The sequence below is a fragment of the Podarcis bocagei genome (genome assembly GCF_964188305.1).
Source record: "Podarcis bocagei genome assembly, chromosome: 11".
In the NCBI taxonomy this organism is placed as follows: domain Eukaryota; kingdom Metazoa; phylum Chordata; class Lepidosauria; order Squamata; family Lacertidae; genus Podarcis; species Podarcis bocagei.
In genome coordinates this window covers 51,425,305-51,448,800 of record NC_138136.1, presented here as the reverse complement: position 1 = coordinate 51,448,800, position 23,496 = coordinate 51,425,305, and the positions used below count along the sequence as shown (strand labels likewise).

Sequence of the window (23,496 nt, the reverse complement as noted above, 5' to 3'; positions counted from 1 at the left end):
GCATTCGTTCCAAGAGCTTTTCTGCTGTCGAAGGAGCAAGTAAGGATAAAAGCTTGCAAAACAAACTCTACAGACAAAAATATAGATGGGCAGGACAGTTTTCTAGGCAGCAGGAAAGAGATTAGTTACATATTCTCTCTTATCCCAATCTTCAAAGTGGTTTGCAACAAATTTGCATAACGGGGGTGGGGAGGGGGGAGCCTCAAAGTATATGAAGGCTTCTTCCTAAATCAGTCGTAAGCAGCAGAAATCTCCCCTTTACCTAAAGTTCTAATAAAACGTAACAGCACAAGGCTTGTGAATGTGACAGCCCTAATCAATCCTGCGGTCTGGCTGTTAGGCACAAATTCCTGAAACAAGCCATAGGATGGTGAAGTCTGTCAAAACAATGATAACTAAGTTGCAGCAGTGCTAATGTAGCTTTGCAGAGGTTCTCAACCTGTGGGTCCCCAGATGTTGTTGGACTACAACTCCCATCATCCCTGAGCTCTGGTCTTGCTAGCTAGGGGTGATGGGAGTTGTAGTTCAACAAAATCTGGGGACACACAGGTTGAGAAAGGCTGCTTTAGAGGGAAGGCTGCTCTCTCAGTACTCCAGCACCGGAGTTGCCTGTGTATGAGCCTGACTCTGGCAACTCAAGAAACTGCTGGGGGACAATCTAAATGAGCCAACGGTTCAGCTCCAAATAAGGCAGATGGGTCAGCAAACTAAGGTCCGCAGGCCGGATCAGGCCCAGTTGCCTTCTAGATCTGGCCCATGGACCGACGGTCTGGAAATCCAGGAAGCCAGCATAGCGCACATGCGTGATGGTTTTTGCGACTCAGCCAGGCTTGGGGGTCAAAAGTGAGGCAGGCGGCTGCTCAAGACAAGCCCCTTCTCCATCCATCGTGCATGCAGAAATCTTTTCTTCCGGGGTGGGGAAGAGGGAAAAGGAGCCACAGTTTGGATTTCCACCATGGAGCTGCTAGCAACTGACCTCAGGAAGGGCAGTTGTGGCGGCAGGGGCTCAGAGACACCTCAGGAGCGACACCCGCCGGTGTCTGTGGTGGTGGTGCTCCCCACCAAAGGAAGTGGGGAACACCTGGGCAGCTGCACTCCAAAGCAGTTCTGCGCTCTGCTGGGGAGGCCACTCATTAGCTACACAGTGCAAGCCATGGAAAGGTAAATAGCCACTGCCTTGTCTTCCCTCACGCAGGGAAAAGAACATTTTTGCTTGAGCGGCGCCGGCCTGACTTAGCATGGCCAACGGCTTTTCCCTTCACCCACGCATGTGCACATGCTCTCCAAGGCTGACAGGAATGGCACGCTTAACTCAGCCCCCCACCCCGCCTTACAAGAGAAATAATAACTGTCAACGCGTAAAACGCAAAGGAAGCAGCGTTGGTGTATGGGAGAACACCCCCCCCCAAAAAAAATCACATTTGGGCAATGTTGGGGTTGGTCCCAATAAGGGTTTTTACCAAAAATGTGGGTCATAATCATGGCAACATATAGTCCAGCCCCCCACAAGGTCTGAGGGACAGTGGACCGGCCCCCTTCTGAAAAAGTTTGCTGACCCCTAGTGTAGCACCTCTATTTCCTTGATGAAATGCGGGGACACACTTCCACATAGGCGCACCCTGCACACCAGAATCCGTTGCTGCATTTTTCAAAATGCATGCAAGGAGACACGCAAGTAGTCCATTCAGATGCCCATGTGGTGAAGCCTCCCCAATGCATCTCCAATGTTTGTGCACATGTGGCTTGCGTCTGGCCATATCCACATCCCCTGCTGTCTTTCATTATGCACCTTTAGGCACCTGGCAGAAATGTTCCTCTTTCACCAGGCCTTTGGCAGATTGACATCCAGCGCCCTTCAAAAATGCGTTGGGGAGCGGGGAGTTATTGGGTTGTTTTTGTTTTTATTATGTGTTTGTGTTTTTATATTGAGATTTTATGTTGTAACCGCCCTCAGGCCCGTGGGTATAGGATGGTATACTACTACTACTACTACTACTACTAATAATAATAATAATAATGGTGTACTGACAAAGCAGGGAGATCCTGGTTCATGTCTCCATTCCGTTTCTCAGGCTAAACTACTCCACAGGGTTGTTATTGAAAATAAAACAAGAGGAGAGGAGAGTTAACGTATACCACCAAAAGCTCCTTGAAAGATAATAAGCAGGATACAAACTAATTTCCAGTATTGTGTGATAGATAAGATAATGAGCTGGAATATGTTTGGCTTTCCCTTCAGCCACACGCTCATTGAATATCCTAAGGCAAAGAGTCCTCCCTCTCTCTCTCTCTCTTTCTCTCTCTCTTCCTCAGCTCTTTATATGGGATAAAGAGATCAAAATGCTGACCTACCTTACAGCCTTGCTGTAAGAATTACTGAGGGGAAATATGTGCGAGTGCTTTGAACATTGGGGAGAATTTCTCCATTTCTTTATTGCTTGTCACTCACTCCCCACATGCACAGGCATAGATTAAACCGGACGTCGGTTGCGCAGGCCCACACCTGAGGGTGCAACTTTCATGAAGTACAGTCACTTTCGGCTCTGTTCCATTTTGTTATTAGCGTTTGCATAAATCTTCTTCCTGGCGTCGCACTTGTTTATGTAGCCTAGGAAACTCTAGGTATTCATTGTGGGTTAAGAGAGGGATCGCCGTAGGAATATAACTAGCTCTTTGAATCACGCCGTCTGCTGAGAGCCCTACACGGATATTCTCTCCACAGCCAGTTGACCCACTCGGCAGAAAGGTCAGCCTGCAGAATAGGTCAAAAGAACCCTCTGTGCGTCGAGGGAAGACACCATCGTGCATATATTGCTTCCCGACATGTTAGCCCGAATCATCCCTGTGCCCTGCTTAATGTGTGCTGCAGAAGAAGCGAGGGGACTTCCCCTCAGCAGTGCATTAACAGAGCCAATCTTTAATTTCGTTTTTTAAGGAGGAGAGTATAGCAGGTGCATGCGTGAGAGAGGGGTGTGGAGCATTCAGAGCTCTGATGAGGTTGGAAGAGGAGCATGTAGTGCTGCACAGGGCTCAGAATATCTTGCCCTGTCTTACTTGGTGCCAGACATCACCACCCCCAGTGACAACATTGGATAATTCACCCTGTTCTGTTGTGGGATGCTGTTGATGGTGGTTTTGCATTGCAGCAGTGAAGTGGGAAATGTGGGGTGCTCTCAAAGAGATAGTGATGGGCAGCTATGCTCTCTCTTAAGGCAAGAGTTGAACACAGAAGGCCGTGGATTCTTTAACCAGCCAGAGGCCTAGTCATACAGGAACACTTTTGCCTAGCTAGCTCTTCCAGCTTAATTTTATTTCAGAAAAGGAAATGGGGCTGATTCTGGCGGAACATGCCTGGGGGGCACATGTAGCCCCCGGAATGAGACAGACCTCTCCGGGTGTCTTCCTGATGAAGCGCAGCCCAGGACGTTCACAAATCAGTCCCAGTGCGCACCAACCTAGAAAGTAAACACTGACATGTGATGTAACAATCACACATCCAGCAACAGAGGAGTGAAATGCTAACAGATTCTTTCCATGGGAAAGTGCTATCGTTGCACATCACAACTATTAGTTTGATCTTCATAAGAGCAACCTCCCTTGGAAATCCGAAGTTATAATGGCCTTCAATCTATATCAGGCATAGGCAAACTCGGCCCTCCAGATGTTTTGGGGCTACAACTCCCATCATCCCTGACCACTGGTCCTGTTAGTTGGGGATGTTGGGAGTTGTAGTCTCAGAACATCTGGAGGGCCGAGTTTGCCTATGCCTGATCTATATGTTTGGTGTGTATTTGAAATCCTCTTTTAATCCAAATGTTACTATGGTTGGTGCTGGTTGACTAATTTTGTATATCATGGTTCTTTTTGTTCTTTATAGACCATCCACGGCCATAAAGGAGCCATAACAGCCGTGGCTTTTGCCCCCGATGGACGCTATCTTGCCACTTACTCCAACACAGACAGTCACATTTCCTTCTGGCAGGTATGTTTCATGTGTCTTTGTCTCATATTTGAGTAGGGCTGTTTTTCAAAACTGTTATATTCTCTGTCTGCCAGTCTCATATGTGGGTGCTGCAGACATAGTCTGAAGTTCCCCATTGTTTGCTATTAAAAAGAAATCCCAGGGTTTTTAAAGCTTGCAGTCTGGGAAAACCTAGTGTTGCTTGGAAGCCTATCAGGTGTTCCCCAGTGAGAACATTAGTAATGGCAGATGAGGCTCCTTATCGGACAGGCAGTCTGCAAGGACCAATATTCCCTTCCAGTGTTATAGCAACAAGGGGACTTTGGATAGTTTCAAGAGTACACTCTCAGGTCATACAATGCAGGGGGGAGGTTTAAAAGGCCTTTCAAGAGTACACCCTATAATACATCTGAGAACCTTCTTCAGTGCGCACGGGTTCAATAGCACATAAGCAAGAGGTTCCTTGGCAGAGAAGTCAGTAAAGACAGCTTCTCAGACCTCTGTAATGAAACATCCAAAGAACACCACAACCACCAAATCCCAAGAATAAATACCAGGAAAGCCTCCTCTGATAGTCTCATGTGCCTCCAAGAATCAGCTGAGCCTCAGCCACTTGAGGTTTTTTTTTAAAAAAGATACCTCAAAACCGTTGCTTAGCTTCCACATGGAGAATATTACATAACAGCTTGGCATCCAAAGAACGTATCTCCTTTTGCCTCCTCAACTTTTGGTTGTGACACTCAGAATTGGATAAAACAAACTCCCCCTTTTTAACCCGGAAAATACAGGAACAGAGGCAATTCCATGGGAATGTGCAGTTTCCAAGTTAACAATATTTATTTTAATATGTATTTATACTATTCCTTATTAAAGAAGAAAAGCAATTCAAACATGCTGTTTGCAAAAATGCCTGGTGCAGTCTTTCAATGCATCTTCTGATCCAGAGCCTCTGTGTAAACAGAAAGTGCAAAGGGTGTGGGGGTTCCCCATTCACTTCAACAGATGAGGCATACTTTGGGGTCCACTAGAGCTGTAGTTTGGTGGGTAGATTCAACCTAGGAAGCAGCCATTGACCTGCAGCCTCCATCTGTCTCGGCGGAGAGGAGCCACGACACCACATTCCCTCATGTTTCCAATGCACCCATGGTCAAAAAATATTGTGAATGTTGAATGAGTCTCCTTTCTTGCATATAAGTTTGGGCACAGCCTGCCGGAAAGTTCTGCTGCACACACCCCGCCCCTTGAAATGAATAGGAGCTGCACAGTTGAGCAGGTCCTGTTCATTTGAGTGGTGTACAAGAGTGTCATCTTCCTGGTAAAGGTAAAGGGACCCCTGACCGTTAGGTCCAGTCGTGGATGACTCTGGGGTTGCGGCGCTCATCTCGAGGGAGCCGGCGTACAGCTTCCGGGTCATGTGGCCAGCATGAATAAGCCGCTTCTGGCGAACCAGAGCTACGCACGGAAATGCCGTTGACCTTCCCGCCGGAGCGGTACCTATTTATCTACTTGCACTTTGACGTGCTTTCAAACTGCTAGGTTGGCAGGAGCAGGGACCAAGCAACGGGAGCTCACCCCGTCGCGGGGATTCGAACCGCCGACCTTCTGATCAGCCAGCCCTAGGCTCTGTAGTTTAGACCAGTGTTTCCCAACCTTTTTTGGGCAAAGGCACACTTGTTTGATGAAAAAAATCTCGAGGCACACCACCATTACAGCCCCATGACGTCAGCACGCAGCGTCACGCCGGGAGGGACGCACAAAAGTGTAAGTTTCAATTTTTTTCCCTCCCCCTTGCCGGGGAACCTCCAAGCTTTGGGGGTGGGGGGGGAGGAGGCAGCAAAGCGAGGCAGGAAGGAGAGCACGGCTTGGCTGGGTGAGCTTTGGCAGGGAATGAGAGCCGCGAGGCGGGCGCTGCGGACGGAGGCGCTGCCCGCCGAGCTCGCAGGCAGCCAGGCAGGCAGACGGCGAGAGCCCCGTGCTGGGCGGCCTCTCCTCGACGCCGACGCCTCGCCTCTCGCCGCCCGACTCGCCCGCCTCCCTCCAGGCAACATCTCGCGGCACACCAGGCAACATCTCGCGGCACACTAGTGTGCCGCGGAACAGTGGTTGGGAAACACTGGTTTAGACCACAGTGCCACCCCATCTTCCTGGTAGATGGTGTCTTTTGTTTAGAATTGGCGCCTACCATAGGCGCCGACTCCATGGGGCTTGAGGGGGCCCGAGCCCCCTCAAAAATTCGTTTGGGGGGGGCTCCGCCCCCCCAATAATCTCCGGCGCCCCTCCAGCAGAGCGCCATCGCCGCCCCTCCCCCAGCCCAAAATGCACAGGATCGGGCTGCATGCCTCCTGCCCTCCCTCCCGAGCAAAAGCTCCCCCCAATTTCCGCTCCGGAGCTGATTAATAGGCGCTATTCGCTCACGAGGAGGCGGCGCCACTTTATTTGCATATTCATGAGCTTATTTATTATTCATGAGCTTTCCCGGGGCCCCCCAATATTTTTTATAAGTCCGCGTCCGTGGCGCCTACGTATGCAGATATCTGTGCCAGGGGGAAAAGAGAGCTGGAGAAAGCTCTGACAGCAGAATGATTGCTTCCTTGCCTTGTAACATTCCTGTAACTATCAGCTATTAGTATATATTTTTAATCTACCATGGCTTTCTGCATGTCATTCAGTGATAACTGTATGTGTCATTAAAGAGTATTGAATTATTCTCCATCATCATACAGTGTGCGATTTCTGAAGCAGTGAATAAGAACCGTAAAAACGCTCTTCCATCACTTGCATATATTTAGTTGAGTTGCATGGGAAGATCTAGAAAGCAATCAGACGTATTGATTGAGATGTTTTACATGATCATCTAAGATTGCAGGGGGTGGCAGGGACAATATTCCTATACAGGCACGTGCTTCGACATATAAACTGCTCTGTTTAATTCCCACCCCACCCCTTGTTTCTTCCTTTCTTTCTTTTTTACGAAAAGACAGCTTTAACATAAAGAGTTAAGATGAGCCAACACGTTGCATTTTAAAATGTGACCTCGTCCACTAGTGATTCCTCCCCCACCCCCAGTGGTCTATTCAGTACTACTATTAATGCAGGAAAATCAGTAACATTAGTCATCTTAAAAGGGTTATTACTCAAGATGATTTAAATTGTGAAAATGTCAGTGGGGCTTGCATGCTCCCTGCTACAGATGCCATGATTTACACTCTCTGACACCATTCTGCTGCTGAGAAGGTCCAGGGAAAAAGTAATGGCTTCTATGTTGCGCTGATCAGAATTCAGAACATGGTATCGGCAATAGCACATCTTAAAAACGTCCTAGGATGTGCCAAGGTTTTCATATGTCAAAGTCTCAGACACGCAGCTGAGGCCGTCATCTCACCTGTTCTATGCAGATTCAAAGTTTCTAATGGGTTTAGCAGATTGCACCAATACAGGGCTTTTGCTTTATTTCCGTGTTTTTAAAGCACATCACGGGTGAAACAAAGCAATGCAAATTGACCAGTTATCATGTGAATTAGAAGCTCCAATGTTTAAAGCTTTGTCCCCTTTATATTTTGCCCATGGAATGGATGGAGATATAAAAAGCTGTTGCCTGTTATTGCTTTTTCCCCACCCCAATCAAAATATATAGGGTCAAAAACGCAAAAAAAAAAAATTATTCAGGAAGTGGCATTCAGCAGAGAGGATTGTCTCCATCACTAGACTGTGCAGCTGCAACAGTTCAAAATGCACACAGTCACAGAAGACGGTCTGAGCTCAATTAATATTGCAATTGCTCATCTTCAAAAACTAGCATTTTAAAACAAAGTTTGAGTCACCAGTTCTCTCTGGAAATTGGGGGGGGGGGGGTTGTTGGATTTTTCCAGTGAAATACTATTGACCCTGTCCATTGTTAGGCATGGAGGTTCCAGTAAGTATATGCAGCTTCCCTGTCTACAAAATACTTCCCTCTTTGCATCACTGGAGGGAGGTAGCTTTGCACTGAATTCACGATGCAGGATGCAGAGCAAGTTGTGAAATTGCCGTCGTTCCATTTTGGCTGCTGAACTTTGCAAGAAATGAAATTGGCATAAAACACAGGCAGGCTTTGGGTTTGTTCTCTTCCATACAGAAGTGTGTTTCTTTCAAGTTGCCGCCAACATTTTCAAATGTAAAATTCTAGATACATCTGTAAAATTGCCCTTATAATGATTTAGTAAAGGTAAAGGGACCCCTGACCATTAGGTCCAGTCATGGCCGACTCTGGGGTTGCGGCACTCATCTCGCTTTATTGGCCGAGGGAGCCGGCGTACAGCTTCCGGGTCGTGTGGCCAGCATGACTGAGCCGCTTCTGGTGAACCAGAGCAGCACACGGAAATGCCGTTTACCTTCCCACCAAAGTGGTACCTATTTATCTACTTGCACTTTGACGTGCTTTCGAACTGCTAGGTTGGCAGGAGCAGGAACCGAGCGACGGAAGCTCACCCCGTCACGGGGATTCGAACTGCTGACCTTCCGATCGGCAAGTCCTAGGCTCTGTGGTTTGACCCACAGCGCCACCATAAATAGCCTTTATGAACCCCTCTTTAAAAAAGCAAATGTGAAGGATCGGCCATGTTTTTCATGGTACTCATAATGCAACTTCATCAGGGATGCTCACAACGTTTTTATGGATTCTCAGCGGCTATTGGTTCAGAATGAATGGAAAGAAACTCCAGTTGAAGCCATATTGCTATCACGAGGAAGTATTATCAAACAATTTATCTAAGCTCTTACAGGGTGCTCTGCACATTATACACTGCTGTAAACAAATGTTTGGATTTCGATACTGATTGACTGGTCCTCTTTTTTTTTATCCCCTGATGGCAGATGAACACCTCTCTTCTGGGAAGTATCGGGATGCTGAACTCTGCACCACAGCTCCGCTGCATTAAAACGTACCAGGTTCCCCCCGTCCAGCCTGCATCGCCCGGCTCCCACAATGCCCTCAGACTGGCCAGGCTCATCTGGACTTCCAATCGCAATGTCATTCTCATGGCCCACGACGGCAAAGAGCACCGATTTGTGGTGTAGAGTCAGGCGTTCTGCTTTTCTTTCTTGCTCTCAATACAGTTTTGTTTGGAAACCCCCTGTAAATCTCATCTCCCTCATTGTGATCTTGACACCAGGTGGTCCACGCCAGGTTCCGCACCAGTAACGCAGCGAGATTTGGCCAGGGGAAATTGCTTCCCTACAGCAGAAGCCTTGCTGTTGACTTAGAGGCACACGTACCAAACTCAGCAGCCTGCAGCAGTTATGCCAGCATTGTAAGGTTTTCCCCTTTATCCGTAGGAAGAATAAGAACCATGAGAACGCAGCTGTGCTTCTTCGGGTTGCAACTGCTTCAGTAAGACTCTGGAAGATCTTAATTTTATTAAGTTAAAAGGGGGGGGGGGAATCAAATCACAGCATTTAAACCGGGCTTAATCTAATCGCTTTGAGAGTGGCTGAAATGATTCACAGGGTTTTAAGTTAAAACTTTTCTTCTTCTTCCTTTGAAGTATTTAGAATCCTGATGTTTACTGAAAGTATGTTTGTTTACATGGATGCTCCTCCAGCTGTGCTCCTAGCCTAAAATGGGTGGTGGCAGAGAGGTGGGCTTGTAGCATCCACACCACAGGTCTTCACATGCATTCTCATGGCACTTCTTGACTTACAGGACAGGGTCAGATGGCTCCCATGTGCATAGGAACTCCCCTGCGTCCACTAGAGATGCTGGTTCACAGCATTAAAGGTTTATTGTACCTGTCAGGCTCAGGATTTCACGGCAAAATATATGGGAAAGAGAATTTTCTACTTCCTTCAAACCAGCGACGCTTCCTTATATACATTCTTGATTGATTTGGAAATGATGGCGTGCTTTAATGAGCAAAGAGGCAATTTTATGTTTCATGTGTCAGGGAAGAGAGAATAATATTGACTGTGATGTTAATTTTTTTTTATTTGAAAAAAAATGAAAATTTGCAAGGTTACTGGAGAAAGAGGGTGGCTGTTAGCATTTCCTTTGCTGATAATATGGATATTTGTGCCCACGAGGGTTCACTCTCCCAGATTTCTCTTGAACTGGACCCAACAAAAATATGACCCCAGGGAATTTTGTTCTGATGTCAGCTTAATCATGATGCAACACATTTTCAGCATTTAGATTTCATTAAAGGACAGGGGTTTTAAGAGGTGGAAATATTTGATGGACTGCATCACTGGTCATTGGTGCAGGAAATTGCTACTATATTTTTAAACATTTTCAATAAGTGAGCAGTGTAAGATGTTCACATATCGCCTGTATTTATTACTGTGTGAATGCACCTGGAGTTTTGTTCCTGGTACGGCAGGGAAAACATTCTGGAGAATGTTTTATTTAAATGGTGGTGCATATAGACATGTGCTTTTCTAGCTTCCATTCTCTTTGCCTTAAATCTAGGGAATATGCAGAGAGAATGCTCTTAGTGTCTTCTAACACATTCAACAGAAATTGAGCCTGTCAGATCCAAAAATAGATTTTGAAGAATAGATAAAAAAAATGATGACTTCTGAGTTGAAAAACTATTGAGTACATTCTTTTAAGCACTGCTTGCATGCAGTCCCCATGGATATGAATGAGAATTGCACAAGAGTAATCCAGTAGTCTTGCTCTCATCTCATACGTTTCAATGGGGCCTGTGCTGAAGCAGTTCCTAGTAGTTTGCATACATTGATTTTTTTGTTTTGTTTTTTGTTTTGTTAAACATCTCGGTGGTCTGTTCAATACACTGTACATGTAAGTAGGATTACACAGGCTGCAATCAACATATCTATCTACATGAGATTTTAAAAGCAGAGAAAGAAATTAAAGACCATTAGGAATGTTTATCTCATAGTTGTTGTGAGTTTATATCCTTTTTAACTATGGCAAAGCTTAAATGGAGTTTATCTAATGGTGGTGAAATTCTGTTGTGGATCTTCCGTGTTTTTGAAGTGAACTTACGCAACAGGTACCAGGATTTGAAAAAGGCAAGAAAGCATACACAAAATATGTACGCTCTTTTCTACCGAATCAGAATGTTAGTATGATATAAACAGAAATGGACCATTTGTGCATTTACCCTTGGGCATTCCAGAGTCATATTTACTTCTCTTACACAGACTTCTTTGTTGTTCATCCATCCTTTCCCCTTTCCCTGTGGTGCCCATGATTCAAAGCTCCACAAGGCTCCCTTGCTCACATGGAGCTCTGCATGGAAGCTGCCTTGTCTCGTCAGCAGTGGCTAAATGCTTCTTGCATGCAGTGAGACTTGGTGCAAAGATTATTCCCCATCACTGCAGAAAATGGAAGGAACCTCTGCTTGCAGAAAGCTCCACAGACCCACTGTGATCAGAACTTTATATTACTATAAGCAGAGGGCTGATACCCAAAATGGCGCCTCTGTACAGAATTCCTCTCCTCTCCCCTTCTTAATATGTTGCAACAACATCCATGTCCTGACATTGACATAAAAGCAGTAGCCAGCCAAATACAAATGCACATAAGATTTACTTCAAACTACAAGGGGGGCATTCAATCAAGTGGCTGTTGATTTCACATGCCTGCCGCTTCTGTGTGTGTTGCAACATGGAGTTTCACTCTGGGTGTCTACCAGACCTGTTACATTATGCTGAATGAGAGCAAATCTGCCAAGTGGTGCTACACTTCAGTGGGACCTGTGTGAAGCCCCCGCTTATTTATTTCAAGTGCAGAATCTGGAGCAACTGCACTGCCCTGTTTTTGTTTTTATTTTAAATGCTTAACATGTATTTCCTAAATTCCAGCCGCTTTAAATAAAACCATGGAAAAACACGCTACATGCTTTTATCACTAGGAAGTAGTTCAGTGTTGTGAAAGATCTAAGAAAGAAGTTTAAATGCTGTACCTTCTTAAAATTATGTATTCTGCAGATATCTAACACGTGGTGCATTATGTCTATTTAAATTAAAAAAGGGGTACTTTCAAACCAATAGGGGAAGCTAGCCTGCAAAAAAAAGAGTAATTTAAACATGAGAATCAATATTTATGTGCTAGCAGCTACAACAATCCGCTAGGCTTTGAATGGGAACCCACATGACCCTCTCACTGAAATAAATGGAGACTGTGCTGCAGCAGGCAGCGTTCAGTGGATTTTTGGCCTAGAAGTCTTAATTTCCCTCACACGCAAATCAGCGCTTGAGTGACTTTCTCAGGCCTCACTGCAAACTTCATCACGGCTTAGACCTTTCAGCACTGCAGTAAAATTTGTATTGTCATTCCAGTGTAAGCTCTTAGTGTTTTATTGATTTGTTTAGTACTGTATTTGGATTTGTCCTTGTAAATGTAGAGACGTACGTGGCTTCATTGGCAGTTTACAAGCAAAAGATGACATGATGAGACACCTGTATGAAAATGTTGTCATGACTAAAGTCGCGGTGTACGGTAACTGATTAAAATGTCTGCCTCAAGAAACGACTGGGCGATTCCACTTATTGGCTGCTGCATGTACCCAATGGCCCTGTGTAGATAATGTCTGTGAAATAAATGCTAAATTGGACCAGAGAGTGCTTTCCCTATATTACAATCATCACATTGATTGCCACACTCAACAATGCCAGGCGGTTACACTAAGCCTGGCTGGACGCGACAGTCATGTTATAGCTTCGTTTGGAAATATATACCACAATTGTAGTTTCAGCCACCCACGCTCTATAACACCGAGAAACTAGCAGTAATAATGTTATAACATTCTGTGGGCACTGTGACCCTCAGTTAGCGATGTGAAATGAGGATAGGGAAATGCAAAATGTTGTAATGTCATGACACTTAAGATGTTAGAGAGGGAGTACAGGTGACGTATTTCACAGGACAGCCATGTTTAGCATCAGACGCTGTGCTTACCATATTACCTAGTTTGGCCCTTAGTTTTGTGTATGTGTGTAGAGAGAGACAGTCTGTGTTTCCTTTTGGTGTCTGGGACATTTCATTTTGGTAGGTAGAGACTCAGCTTCAGAAAGATCCGATTTATTCATAAGGCAAAAGGAATTAGGGAAAGTAATCAATGGGGGAAATACTCAGGCTTGTTATTTTAATTTTAGGGATGATGTGATTACATCCAGAAAGGAAGGCAGGAATTTAATTAGTACCCTCCATAGTACAGGAAAATAGGAGGTCTTTTTTTCTTCTCCCCCTCTCTCGAGAAATTGAACGAAGTTATTTGCCGAGACATTAAGACAAGGGCAGCTTCCCACTGGGAATGCTTCAGAATGTGCTGTGTCTCCTTCATCCTGCAGTTTTTCACTTGGATCTACATACCTGTGGTATCACTAGGCTAATTATTCTTCAGAGAGGATCATAACCAATAATTAATTCGGTCCTTTGGGTTGGTGGGGGGTTTTTCCCCCTTGGAAAAGCAGAAGAGTATGGATTGAGGTGGTCATTATGTAACAGAGGGGAGGGTGGGGGACATCAGATAACCACAAGCCTTCATAATTGCAACACTTCAAGAACCTCTTGATTCTCAAGGTGCGTTCCTCTGTTGCAATAATTGATGGCTTAAATATTTTTTTTCCTATAGGTAGAATCTGCTCAGTAAATGTTCTGTTGCTGATCACATAAACTGATCAAACGCAGAAAGGGCACGACATTAATAGGAAGGTAAAGCCAGGCAGTGCTGGATGAACTTTCACCTTTCACCTCTTCAGCTGACAGACAGAGCCGAGTGTTGAAAAAAATCAATACTTAGGAGCCAGGAGGGAAATATTTCCAACCTCTAACTAGAGAATGTATTTTGACAAGGCCAAGATAATCCAAGCTGCAGAGGAGAAAGAGAAAAGAAGACTCATTTTTAAAGCTTGACACTTCAAGGTGTTTTTGTACAATGGTTTAGAGAAAGCATCGATAACGTACAAATACCAAAGGTCAAAAAAGAAAAGCAGGGGAGAATTTCAGAAATTACATGCATTGTCTTTCTTTCTACTTGCTTTACCAAATAACAAGATTGCAGCCAAGCTTTGATTACCAGATACATGTACACGGACATTAAAGAATTATGTGATTCCATGAATTCTCCCCATTTGTGGGGAGTGGCACGAGTGGGGGATTAAAGGCATCGGTGTTCTGCCTGCAGCAATTCCATTGTGTAGCACGTCTGCCTCCGCTCTCTGCTGTATCCTGGCACTTCCTTGCAGTAATTGCTTATAATATTATCTAGTAAGTTGTTGAGCATCCTCTTTGTGAAATGGGAGCTACTGTCACATATACATACCAAAGCGGATGGGAACTGATGGAGCCCATTCTGCATGCATGCTGACCACTGCCAGAACTGGAAGTGTGAACAGACCCAACACACACACACTGTGTGAGAATTCTGTGTGCCTGTATCTGACTCCCGCACATTAAGTCATCACCTAGCTTTGCGGTCATCAAGTGATGAATATTCACGTGTGAAACAGACCTTAGATTAGCTCTCTCAGATTCTACGTCCAGAGATCGGCATAATTGTTATTGTTGTTGTTACCCCAAGTCAGTAAGTTGGCTAGTTTATTTACCTAGCTATTTATTTCAGAAAATTTATGCAGTGCTTGATGGTAAAAAACAAAACAACAACACCCTCAAAGCAGGTTACAAAAGATAAAACAGTCAAATTCAGAAAAAATTACAGCCATGCTGGTCTTGCAGAAAGATAAGCTTCACCCGGGCAGCTCAGCCCCTATATACGTCTACTCTGAATTCTGGATTCATTGGAATGCCCCCCAAGTGAGCGTACCTGGGATTGCAGCTTTGAGGTCTTACCATGAAGTTACAACTTGGGGTTTCCAACCATGGCCTGGTTCACACCCTAGGCAGTCTCCTTGATATCACCAGCCCAGTGGAGTTCATTCTGAAACCATCAACATCTGTATGACAGCTGCAATCACATAAAGAGCATCGGCCATGTGTATATAACTGGTACAGAGGCAGCAATTCATGTTAGGGGTGTCTCCATGCAATCCTTACCAAGTACAGCAGTCTCTATATAGTCTTGATGGAAAGCCATTGTTCTGTCATGCTCACTATGGCAGCAGCTACTGTACTAGAGCAACGCTTCCATTGCTTTTCAATGCACATGCAATTGTTCACTGTTACCTGTTGCAAGGTAATCTAGGAAGCTGCCTTATACTCATTGGTCCATTTCGCACAACATTGTCTACACCAGCAGTGGCTCTCCAGAGTCTTTGCTGAGTCAACTCAGAAATGCCAGGGATTGACGCTTGAACTTTCTGCATCCATGTTCTGTACCATTAATAACCTTATGGCTGTTTCTCAAAATTACATGAGAGTAGCCCATTCAAATCCAGTAAAACAGATAAATGCCCCCTCCATTAGCATAACCTCAGTCTCTGGAAGCCAGCCAATATTGTGAAAAGTAAGCATTTACTCATTGATCATCTGCAATTGGTTGGCATGTCCAAAGGAAAGAGTCTTTCCAGCCATGACTCCACATCTCTAGAACACATTGTCACCTGCACTGTGACAGCTCCATGATTTCTGGTGTTCAGAAAAGTTCTAAAAGAACCCCATGTTTTCATTTGTTATTATCCTGAGTGTGTTTAGGCTTGATGACAATGTATTATTATTGAAGGCTTATAATGATTATTTTGTTCCTGCATTTGTTTTGTTTTGTGTGTTATATGCCACCTTGAGAGGGGTTTTAAAGGTGACCTAAGAATATATCTAAAGGTGACCTAAAAATATAAATAAATGGGAGAGTGTTATTATTGCCGTAAAGGTGCCTTTGAAAATACATGACAGATCCCTGCCCCAAAAGGCTTACAGTCCTGAAATTCAGCGCAGTGGAGAATTCAACAAAGGGAAGGCAAGGATATATAGGCAAGGAAGATGATGGCTGCTGATTGATCGTTTATTTAAAATTTGTTGCTGTTTTGACATTTTCCATGTTAAGCTTGTGGACTGCTTTGAAGACCTTTTTTAAAAAACAAAAACTCAAAATATTAAAGGCCAGCCCAGTAGCACTGAGATCAGAATTTTGGGATAGCACAACAAAAGAGACAGCTGGAGATTTTTCTTCCTGCCGTTTCCTCTCCTCCCTCCCTCCCACCTCCACCACCCATTTATCAGAAGTAGTTGCAGGGGATTTTCTGTGCGCACCCAGAGAAAAGGCTGAAATAACGGCCAAAAAAAAAAGACAAATAAGAGGTTGAGAATAGGAGTGACGCATTCTTAGCAACAGGAGAGGCATCTCTCCAAACTGTAGCACAGCAATGAATCTGAACTGGTGCAAATTGCTTAATGGCTATGGCCACCTACTGGCTAATTACTTCAATATCACAGATGATCCTTCACTTGTAAGCTCTGCAACCTCCACTCAGAAAAAGATACCTGCGATGAGAGGGGGGCACTTGAGATCTATAGGGAAAATATTATTACAGGAAATTACAACTGTCTGCTCTTTTGTTGCAGGAAACAGGGCTTCTGAGCATTACAGGGTTTCTAACCGTCAGCACAATGGTGTTTTTCTGAGAGTGTTCCCCCCCCCCAAAGCATAGTACCTGCTCCTTGTCTCAAGGTCTTGCAAATTATACATTCCCTGTATGTTTTAATTGAGCGTCATCTTCAAGGTACGCCACTCGTAAGTGGAAGCAAGTTCTGTTTCGAAATGCAGAGGTTTAGCTGCGAGTATAAGCAAAACAGCAAGTATTGATCGAATATTTTTGCCAAGCCTCTAATAATGGTGCTCTTATTATTGTTAGTGTTTTATACGCTGCATATTTCTTAGGAGACGCAGCCGCTCCTGGTGGTTTACTGAAAAGCCAGTTCGAGAGAACAAATTCATTATTATCCTTTCAAGGGGGTGGGGGGGGTGGTTTAAATCCTCACTGTTAGAGGAGCATCCGTACAGCCCAATCCTTTGCATTAGCCCCATCACCGGGTAACTTCACTGAAACTCACTGGGCATCACTCCTGCTTCTAGCCCTCATGGTTGAGAACAAAACCTTTATGAGGTATAAAGCAAGCTCCTCTAAAGGCTGTGACACTAGAGGGCGCTCTGGGTGGGGTTTCCAGCAGCCAAGGAGAACGGTGGGTGTTCTTTAAAATTATATGCACATGCTGTGTTTGTTCTTTAGAATTATACACACCACTGCTGTGCTGTGCTTTTTGTTTTTGTTTACTTTTAGAGAAATCGGCGCAGAAAGAATTTCAGTGGGAAGAAGTTCTCGTAAAAAAGCAAAATTAGCAAATGCGCTGATGTCACGGGCTCGGTAACCCAGTTTTTTCAGCTTCTCACACCTCAAAGAAAGCCCAAGAGAAGGCATGATGTGGTGTAGTGGTTAAGAGCGGTAGACTTGTAATCTGGTGAACTGGGTTTGCGTCTCCGCTCCTCCACATGCAGCTGCTGGGTGACCTTGGGCTAGTCGCACTTCTCTGAAGTCTCTCAGCCCCACTCACCTCACAGAGTGTTTGTTGTGGGGAGGAAGGGAAGGGGGAATGCTAGCCACTTTGAGACTCCTTCAGGTAGTGATAAAGCGGGATATCAAATCCAAACTCTTCTTCTTCCCTCCTCCCATGGGGTTGCCACAGTCCATCAGAGCTTGGGGCAGCTGTTCCTTGCTTCCTTCACTAGCAGACCACCCTTGGGCTTTCCTTCAGACTCAATAAGCCCTGCTCATTTTGGCGGCAGAAACGTCAGCCAACTACTCTCCACCCATTTCTTTGTTGACCCTCAAGAGAGGGCTCCTGGCACCTTCAGGTCTCTCCCATCCTTCCTTCCTCCTCTCTCACTTTCCGAAACAATATCTCACCCGAAACACACAGCTAGCCAGCCTTCAAAAAATTCTCGCTTCTCTGAACTTTGCAATACAGTTCTCCAAGGAACGTGCACGCAAAAAAAATGTGTGCTAGGATACAGCATGTGCCTAAAAATGTATATATTAGTGAAGGTGGTGTACAAAAATACAAGTTAGTGGAAATGGCTTAAACTGTGGAATTTGCTTCTGCAAGATGTAGTGATGGTCATAAATTCTGATGGCTTTGAAAGAGTGTTGGGCAAATGTATAGAGGATAAGACTATCTGTGGCTACTAGGCATGATGGGTGTGTACTATCTCCACCAATGGAGGAAGTTTCCCTTGATACACTCAGATCTTCCCTTGTTACACTCAGATCTTGCTTTCAGGCTTCCTGTTGGCATCTTTTTAACCACTGTGAAGACAGGAAACATGATTAGATGAGCCTTTGGTCTGATCCAACATGGTCTGATTACAGTGGTGTCTGATTACACCAGTGAAGAAAACCAGAACAGGAGAATAGGAGTATAGCATCTAGATCAAGGGAAGTAATAGTGCCACTGTATTCTGCTCTGGTCAGACCTCACCTGGAGTACTGTGTCCAGTTCTGGGCACCACAATTCAAAAAGGACACTGACAAACTGGAACGTGTCCAGAGGAGGGCAACCAAAATGGTCAAAGGCCTGGAAACGATGCCTTATGAGGAACGGCTAAGGGAGCTGGGCATGTTTAGCCTGGAGAAGAGGAGGTTAAGGGGTGATATGATAGCCATGTTCAAATATATAAAAGGATGTCACATAGAGGAGGGAGAAAGGTTGTTTTCTGCTGCTCCAGAGAAGCGGACACGGAGCAATGGATCCAAACTACAAGAAAGAAGATTCCACCTAAACATTAGGAAGAACTTCCTGACAGTAAGAGCTGTTCGACAGTGGAATTTGCTGCCAAGGAGTGTGGTGGAGTCTCCTACTTTGGAGGTCTTTAAGCAGAGGCTTGACAACCATATGTCAGGAGTGCTCTGATGGTGTTTCCTGCTTGGCAGGGGGTTGGACTCGATGGCCCTTGTGGTCTCTTCCACCTCTATGATTCTATGATTCTATGATTGATATCATCATCATCACCACCACCACCACCACCATCAACATTGGCATACCACCCTTCAGCCGTAGATCTCAGGACAGTTCACAAAATAAAAAGATAAAAACACACAATACATCATCATCATGCCCTCCCACTCCCACGAACACATTTAAAAGGGCATCAGATATTAATCAGCCAAAGGCTTGGTTGAAGAGGAAAGCTTTCACTTCGTGCCTAAATGAAGGCACCAGCCAAACATCCCTGGGGAGAGCATTCCAAATAGGGAGCCACTGCAGAAAAGGCCCATTCTCGTGTTGCCATCCTCTGAACCTCTGGCGGAGGAGGCACATGAAAAAGGGTGTCAGAAGATGATCTCAGGGTCCAGGTTTATTCACATGGAGAGAGGTGGTCCAGCACTTGGAATTGGGCCCAGAAACTAATTGGCAGCCTGTGCAATTGGGCCAGGAACAGTGTAAAATGCTCAAACCGTCCTGCGCTGGTGAGCAACCTGACCGCCAAATTTTGCACCAGCTGAAGTTTCCGAACCATCTTCAGAGGCAGCCCTATGTATAATATATAACGTGTTGCAATAATCTAACCCAGAGGTTATCAGAGCATAGACAACACTAGTTAGGCTAGATAGGGCACAGCTGGGGCCCTGGCCGAAGCTGATGGAATTTCTTATACGTGACTATGTGTCTGATGAAGGAAATGTTGATTTGCTCAGAAGACCACCAATAATTGTGGGTGTTGCATGTTGGTTTTAGTTTTTGTGCTCATAAAATATGGATTCTTAAGTCCTTCTGTAATTGGTACTTTGCATTTGTTAACAAGCTGGGATAAATAATGGTCTGTTTGCGCTTAATAGACTATTCCCTTGGCGCTGCGAATTGCAGTCCTTGGGGTGGGGGATGATGAGCAGATGTTTTCTCTCAGCATCTGCCTGTCAATCTATAGTTCCCACAATTCTTTAGAAGAAGGTATGGCAAAGTGGTTGAAATCTAATCTACCTGCAACGTGGACCCATCGAAACTTGGCCATTCAGCCTTTTGGGACTGAACTACATGTAGCATAGTCAGCTCAAGAATTGGGGCAGACTGGGGTAGCAGTGTCAGTCAGTGAGGCTTTAGGCCAGGGATGGGAAAGTGTGGTTCTTCAGCTGCTGTTGGAATATAGGTAGCTTCCCTTCTCCTTATTCATTGGCCATGAAGGTGGGAACTGATGGAATTGGACTCCAACAACATCAAAACAGCCCCCAGATTCTCAGTCCTTGCTTTAACCCTTGGCCCTTGTTGTTGTTGTTGTTATTTGGTGACGGTGATGATGGTGGTGGTGATTTAATTTTTAAAATTCAACTATGCAAGGGTAAAATGAACGGCAAATCTCATACCTGTTTTGACCTTTAAATAGCTGGGTATTAATGTTTGTGTGTGCCTACGTATAGAGGAAAGAGACAGGCTATAGGAAATGTAAAAAGGTAAAGGTAAAGCAAAGCAAACCCAAATAAATTGAAAAAAAGTTATTTTGGGGGGTGGGGTGTAAAATGGTTCCTCCAAAGATATATTGCAATTAATTTCATTGGAGTTTCACTTCAAAGGTTCCGAAAGCCTGTCTGGCCAGCAAGCACAGCTGGTGTTTGCACTGCAGCTATATAAAAAATTTGAACTTAGTTTGTAAACTAAATTAACTGCAGCTAGTCCTGCATCCTCCTAATCACACACACACACACACACACACACACACACACACACACACACACACACACACCATCTCTGGCTTAGAAGTGATGTCAAATGTCTTTATTTCTCTGTGTGCATATTATAAGCCCATTTCTTTTTCTGAAAGCCGAGCAATGCAGCTGCCAAACGCGCTGGGATGTTGTAGTGCAACCCGTGCTGTTGTCCGCCCTGATTTCCAGGGTTCCCCCCTTTGTAAAATAGGCCCCGTGTTTCTGGCTAGGGCAAAGGGGAAGAAGGGGAGTTTGACGAACAGTCAGAGGCTTCAAGGGTAACTCATTGAACAGGAGCGATGCCTCCACCCAAGGAAAAGGCCTTTGAAGAGGCAGCTTCATAGGAGACCTTCCCTGATCCCTGATGTCGGCGGATTAAAAATTAATCTGCTATGAAAAATTAAAAGGTGAAACTTTCCTCTGGAGTGGCTCGGCAGCTCGGCTCTCTCTCTCTTGCCGGCAGTTGATTGTATATTAATGGGAAGGCTGAAGGAAAGAACTGATCATTCTAAATGAAAATACAGATTTGTGTAAAAATCTGGATTGATTTTTCTTAATGTCAAATGAGAATTGATATAATTGGAGGCATTCCCCTCTGCCTTCTCCATTGGAAGGATGATGTTTATATTTTTAAGAGCTTAATGTGGCAACGCTGCTGGGGAGGCGCGTCCCGTTTTGCCACTTGAGGTTTAAACAGGAAGGGCCACTTAGCCTTGCCGCCACCACCACTGCAGCTGCCACCACCTACCTGTTCCTGCCACCTGCTCGGTCATATCCACTGCCTGGTGGAGAAGCGGCACGCTCACCAGTGCTGATTTCGGGTGAAATATTGCCCCAAATGGATGCAATCTTTTTCTTATTACAGTGGTACCTCGGGTTAAGTACTTAATTCATTCCGGAGGTCCGTGCTTAATCTGAAACTGTTCTTAACCTGAAGCACCGCTTTAGTTAATGGGGCCTTCTGCTGCTGCTGCACCACCGGAGCACGATTTCTTAACCTGAAGCACTATTTCTGGGTTAGCGGAGTCTGTAACTTGAAGTGTATGTAACCTGAAGCGTATGTAACCTGAGGTACCACTGTATTATTATTATTAGTAGTAGTAGTATTAGTAGTAGTAGTAGTATTATAGATTTTCTTGATTTACAAAAGTGTTTGCAATGACTCTTTCTCGTATTTTTTTCCCATGTTACATTTTTACAAATCAGTTTCATTTGTTGAGATATTAGGAAGAAAAGCAGGAAAGAGGTGGAGGGCGGGGGAAATGATGGGTGGTGGTGGGGTGGCGGTGTTCTATTTTACTTACTATATGTAGGGTTTGGTGTCAGTGTTGCTTGTGTAGGTTCTTTGCTGTTCACTTGTGTTCCTTTGGTGGTGAGAGAGGTTGGGGTTGGCCTTGTTGTTGTTGTTTAGTTGTGTCCGACTCTTCGTGACCCCATGGACCAGAGCACGTCAGGCACTCCTGTCTTCCACTGCCTCCCGCAGTTTGGTCAAACTCATGCTGGTAGCTTCGAGAGCACTGTCCAACCATCTCGTCCTCTGTCGTCCCCTTCTCCTTGTGCCCTCAATCTTTCCCAACATCAGGGTCTTTTCCAGGGAGTCTTCTCTTCTCATGAGGTAGCCAAAGTATTGGAGCCTCAGCTTCACGATCTGTCCTTCCAGTGAGCACTCAGGGCTGATTTCCTTAAGAATGGATAGGTTTGATATTCTTGCAGTCCATGGGACTCTCAAGAGTCTCCTCCAGCACCATAATTCAAAAGCATCAATTCTTTGGCGATCAGCCTTCTTTATGGTCCAGCTCTCACTTCCATACATCACTACAGGGAAAACCATATCTTTAACTATAAGGGCCTTTGTTGGCAAGGTGATGTCTCTGCTTCTTAAGATGTTGCCTAGGTTTGTCTAGGGTTGGCCTAGGGTGTGGTTATTCATTTGTGGTTGGCTGTGGTGGTCTTTGTTTTCATGTGTGAGTGGGGTAGGTGGGTGTTTTGGATCAGGTTAGCCATATAGATTCGTATGCTGTTGGTGGATTTTTGTCGTTGTCTTGTTGGGTTGTGTATGTGATAAAGGGGAGCCATACCGGGGTGAAGGTGTCTTCTTCTATTTGTCCCGGTGTCAGTTTTAGTTTATTGGTTAATTTTTCTAGTAGGGCTGTTTCCCAAATGGATGCAATCTTGCCCCAAGTTGGCACTGATGGCTGCTGCGTGTCTCCGTTGCTGGCAGAGGTGGGCAGGGAATTCCGGGCAGCTCCTTCCCCCTGAAGCAGTGGCATTACCCTAACCATGGGGGAGGGGAGAGTGCTCTTGCATTTGGTTCCTGCTTATGGGTTTCAGACAGGCATCCAGTTGGCCACTTTGAGAAGAGGATGCTGGACTTGATGGCCTGATCCAAGAGACTCTTCTTAGGCACATTTCTTGCCCGGGAGCTGATGAAGAGGGCAAATGCATTATCTGTAATGTTAACGCTCCCTGTCCTAAACTTGTGTGCCTTGTTTTAATCCATTAAAAATAAATAAATCTCAAGATACTTCTGCTCTGTTAGGAATGAGGGACGTGATCTCGGAGGAGGTCTCTCAATACGGATGGCAAATCAGTAAAATCTGAGTGATGGGATGACATTAAAACAATATATTGATAAAGTTGGTATCCTGGCCCCTCAGTGTCCTGGCTAATGCAGCAAAACAGCTATCTTTAGAAATGCTTATACTCATAATTACACAACGGCAGGACAAATTAGTCCAGGAAAACGTGCATGAAATACAGTAAGCCGATTCTGCTCTGCAATGCAAGGCCAGTGGTGGTGGTGACATTATAGAAATGGCTGGTTTTGACTTACTGGAATGCCTTAAGAGATAACCTGGCCATAGCTGTCAACTTTTCCCTTTTCTTGCAAGGAATCCTATTCAGAATAAGGGAATTTCCCTTAAAAAAAGGAAAACGTTGAC

General features: G+C 45.0%; 1 protein-coding gene across 4 annotated transcripts in view; it reads left to right on the top strand.

Moving 5' to 3' along the window:
- The window catches only part of WDR7 (WD repeat domain 7), a 221,194-nt gene extending 208,675 nt beyond the window's left edge, over window positions 1–12,519 (top strand). For all 4 annotated transcript variants that reach the window (XM_081212629.1, XM_081212627.1, XM_081212628.1 and 1 more), the window contains 2 exons: window positions 3,878–3,982; window positions 8,813–12,519. In XM_081212629.1, the coding sequence (XP_081068755.1) occupies window positions 3,878–3,982; window positions 8,813–9,016 (309 nt within the window). In that variant the 3' untranslated portion in view covers window positions 9,017–12,519. The remainder of the gene's footprint in view (window positions 1–3,877; window positions 3,983–8,812) is intronic.
- Window positions 12,520–23,496: the final 10,977 nt, after the last annotated feature.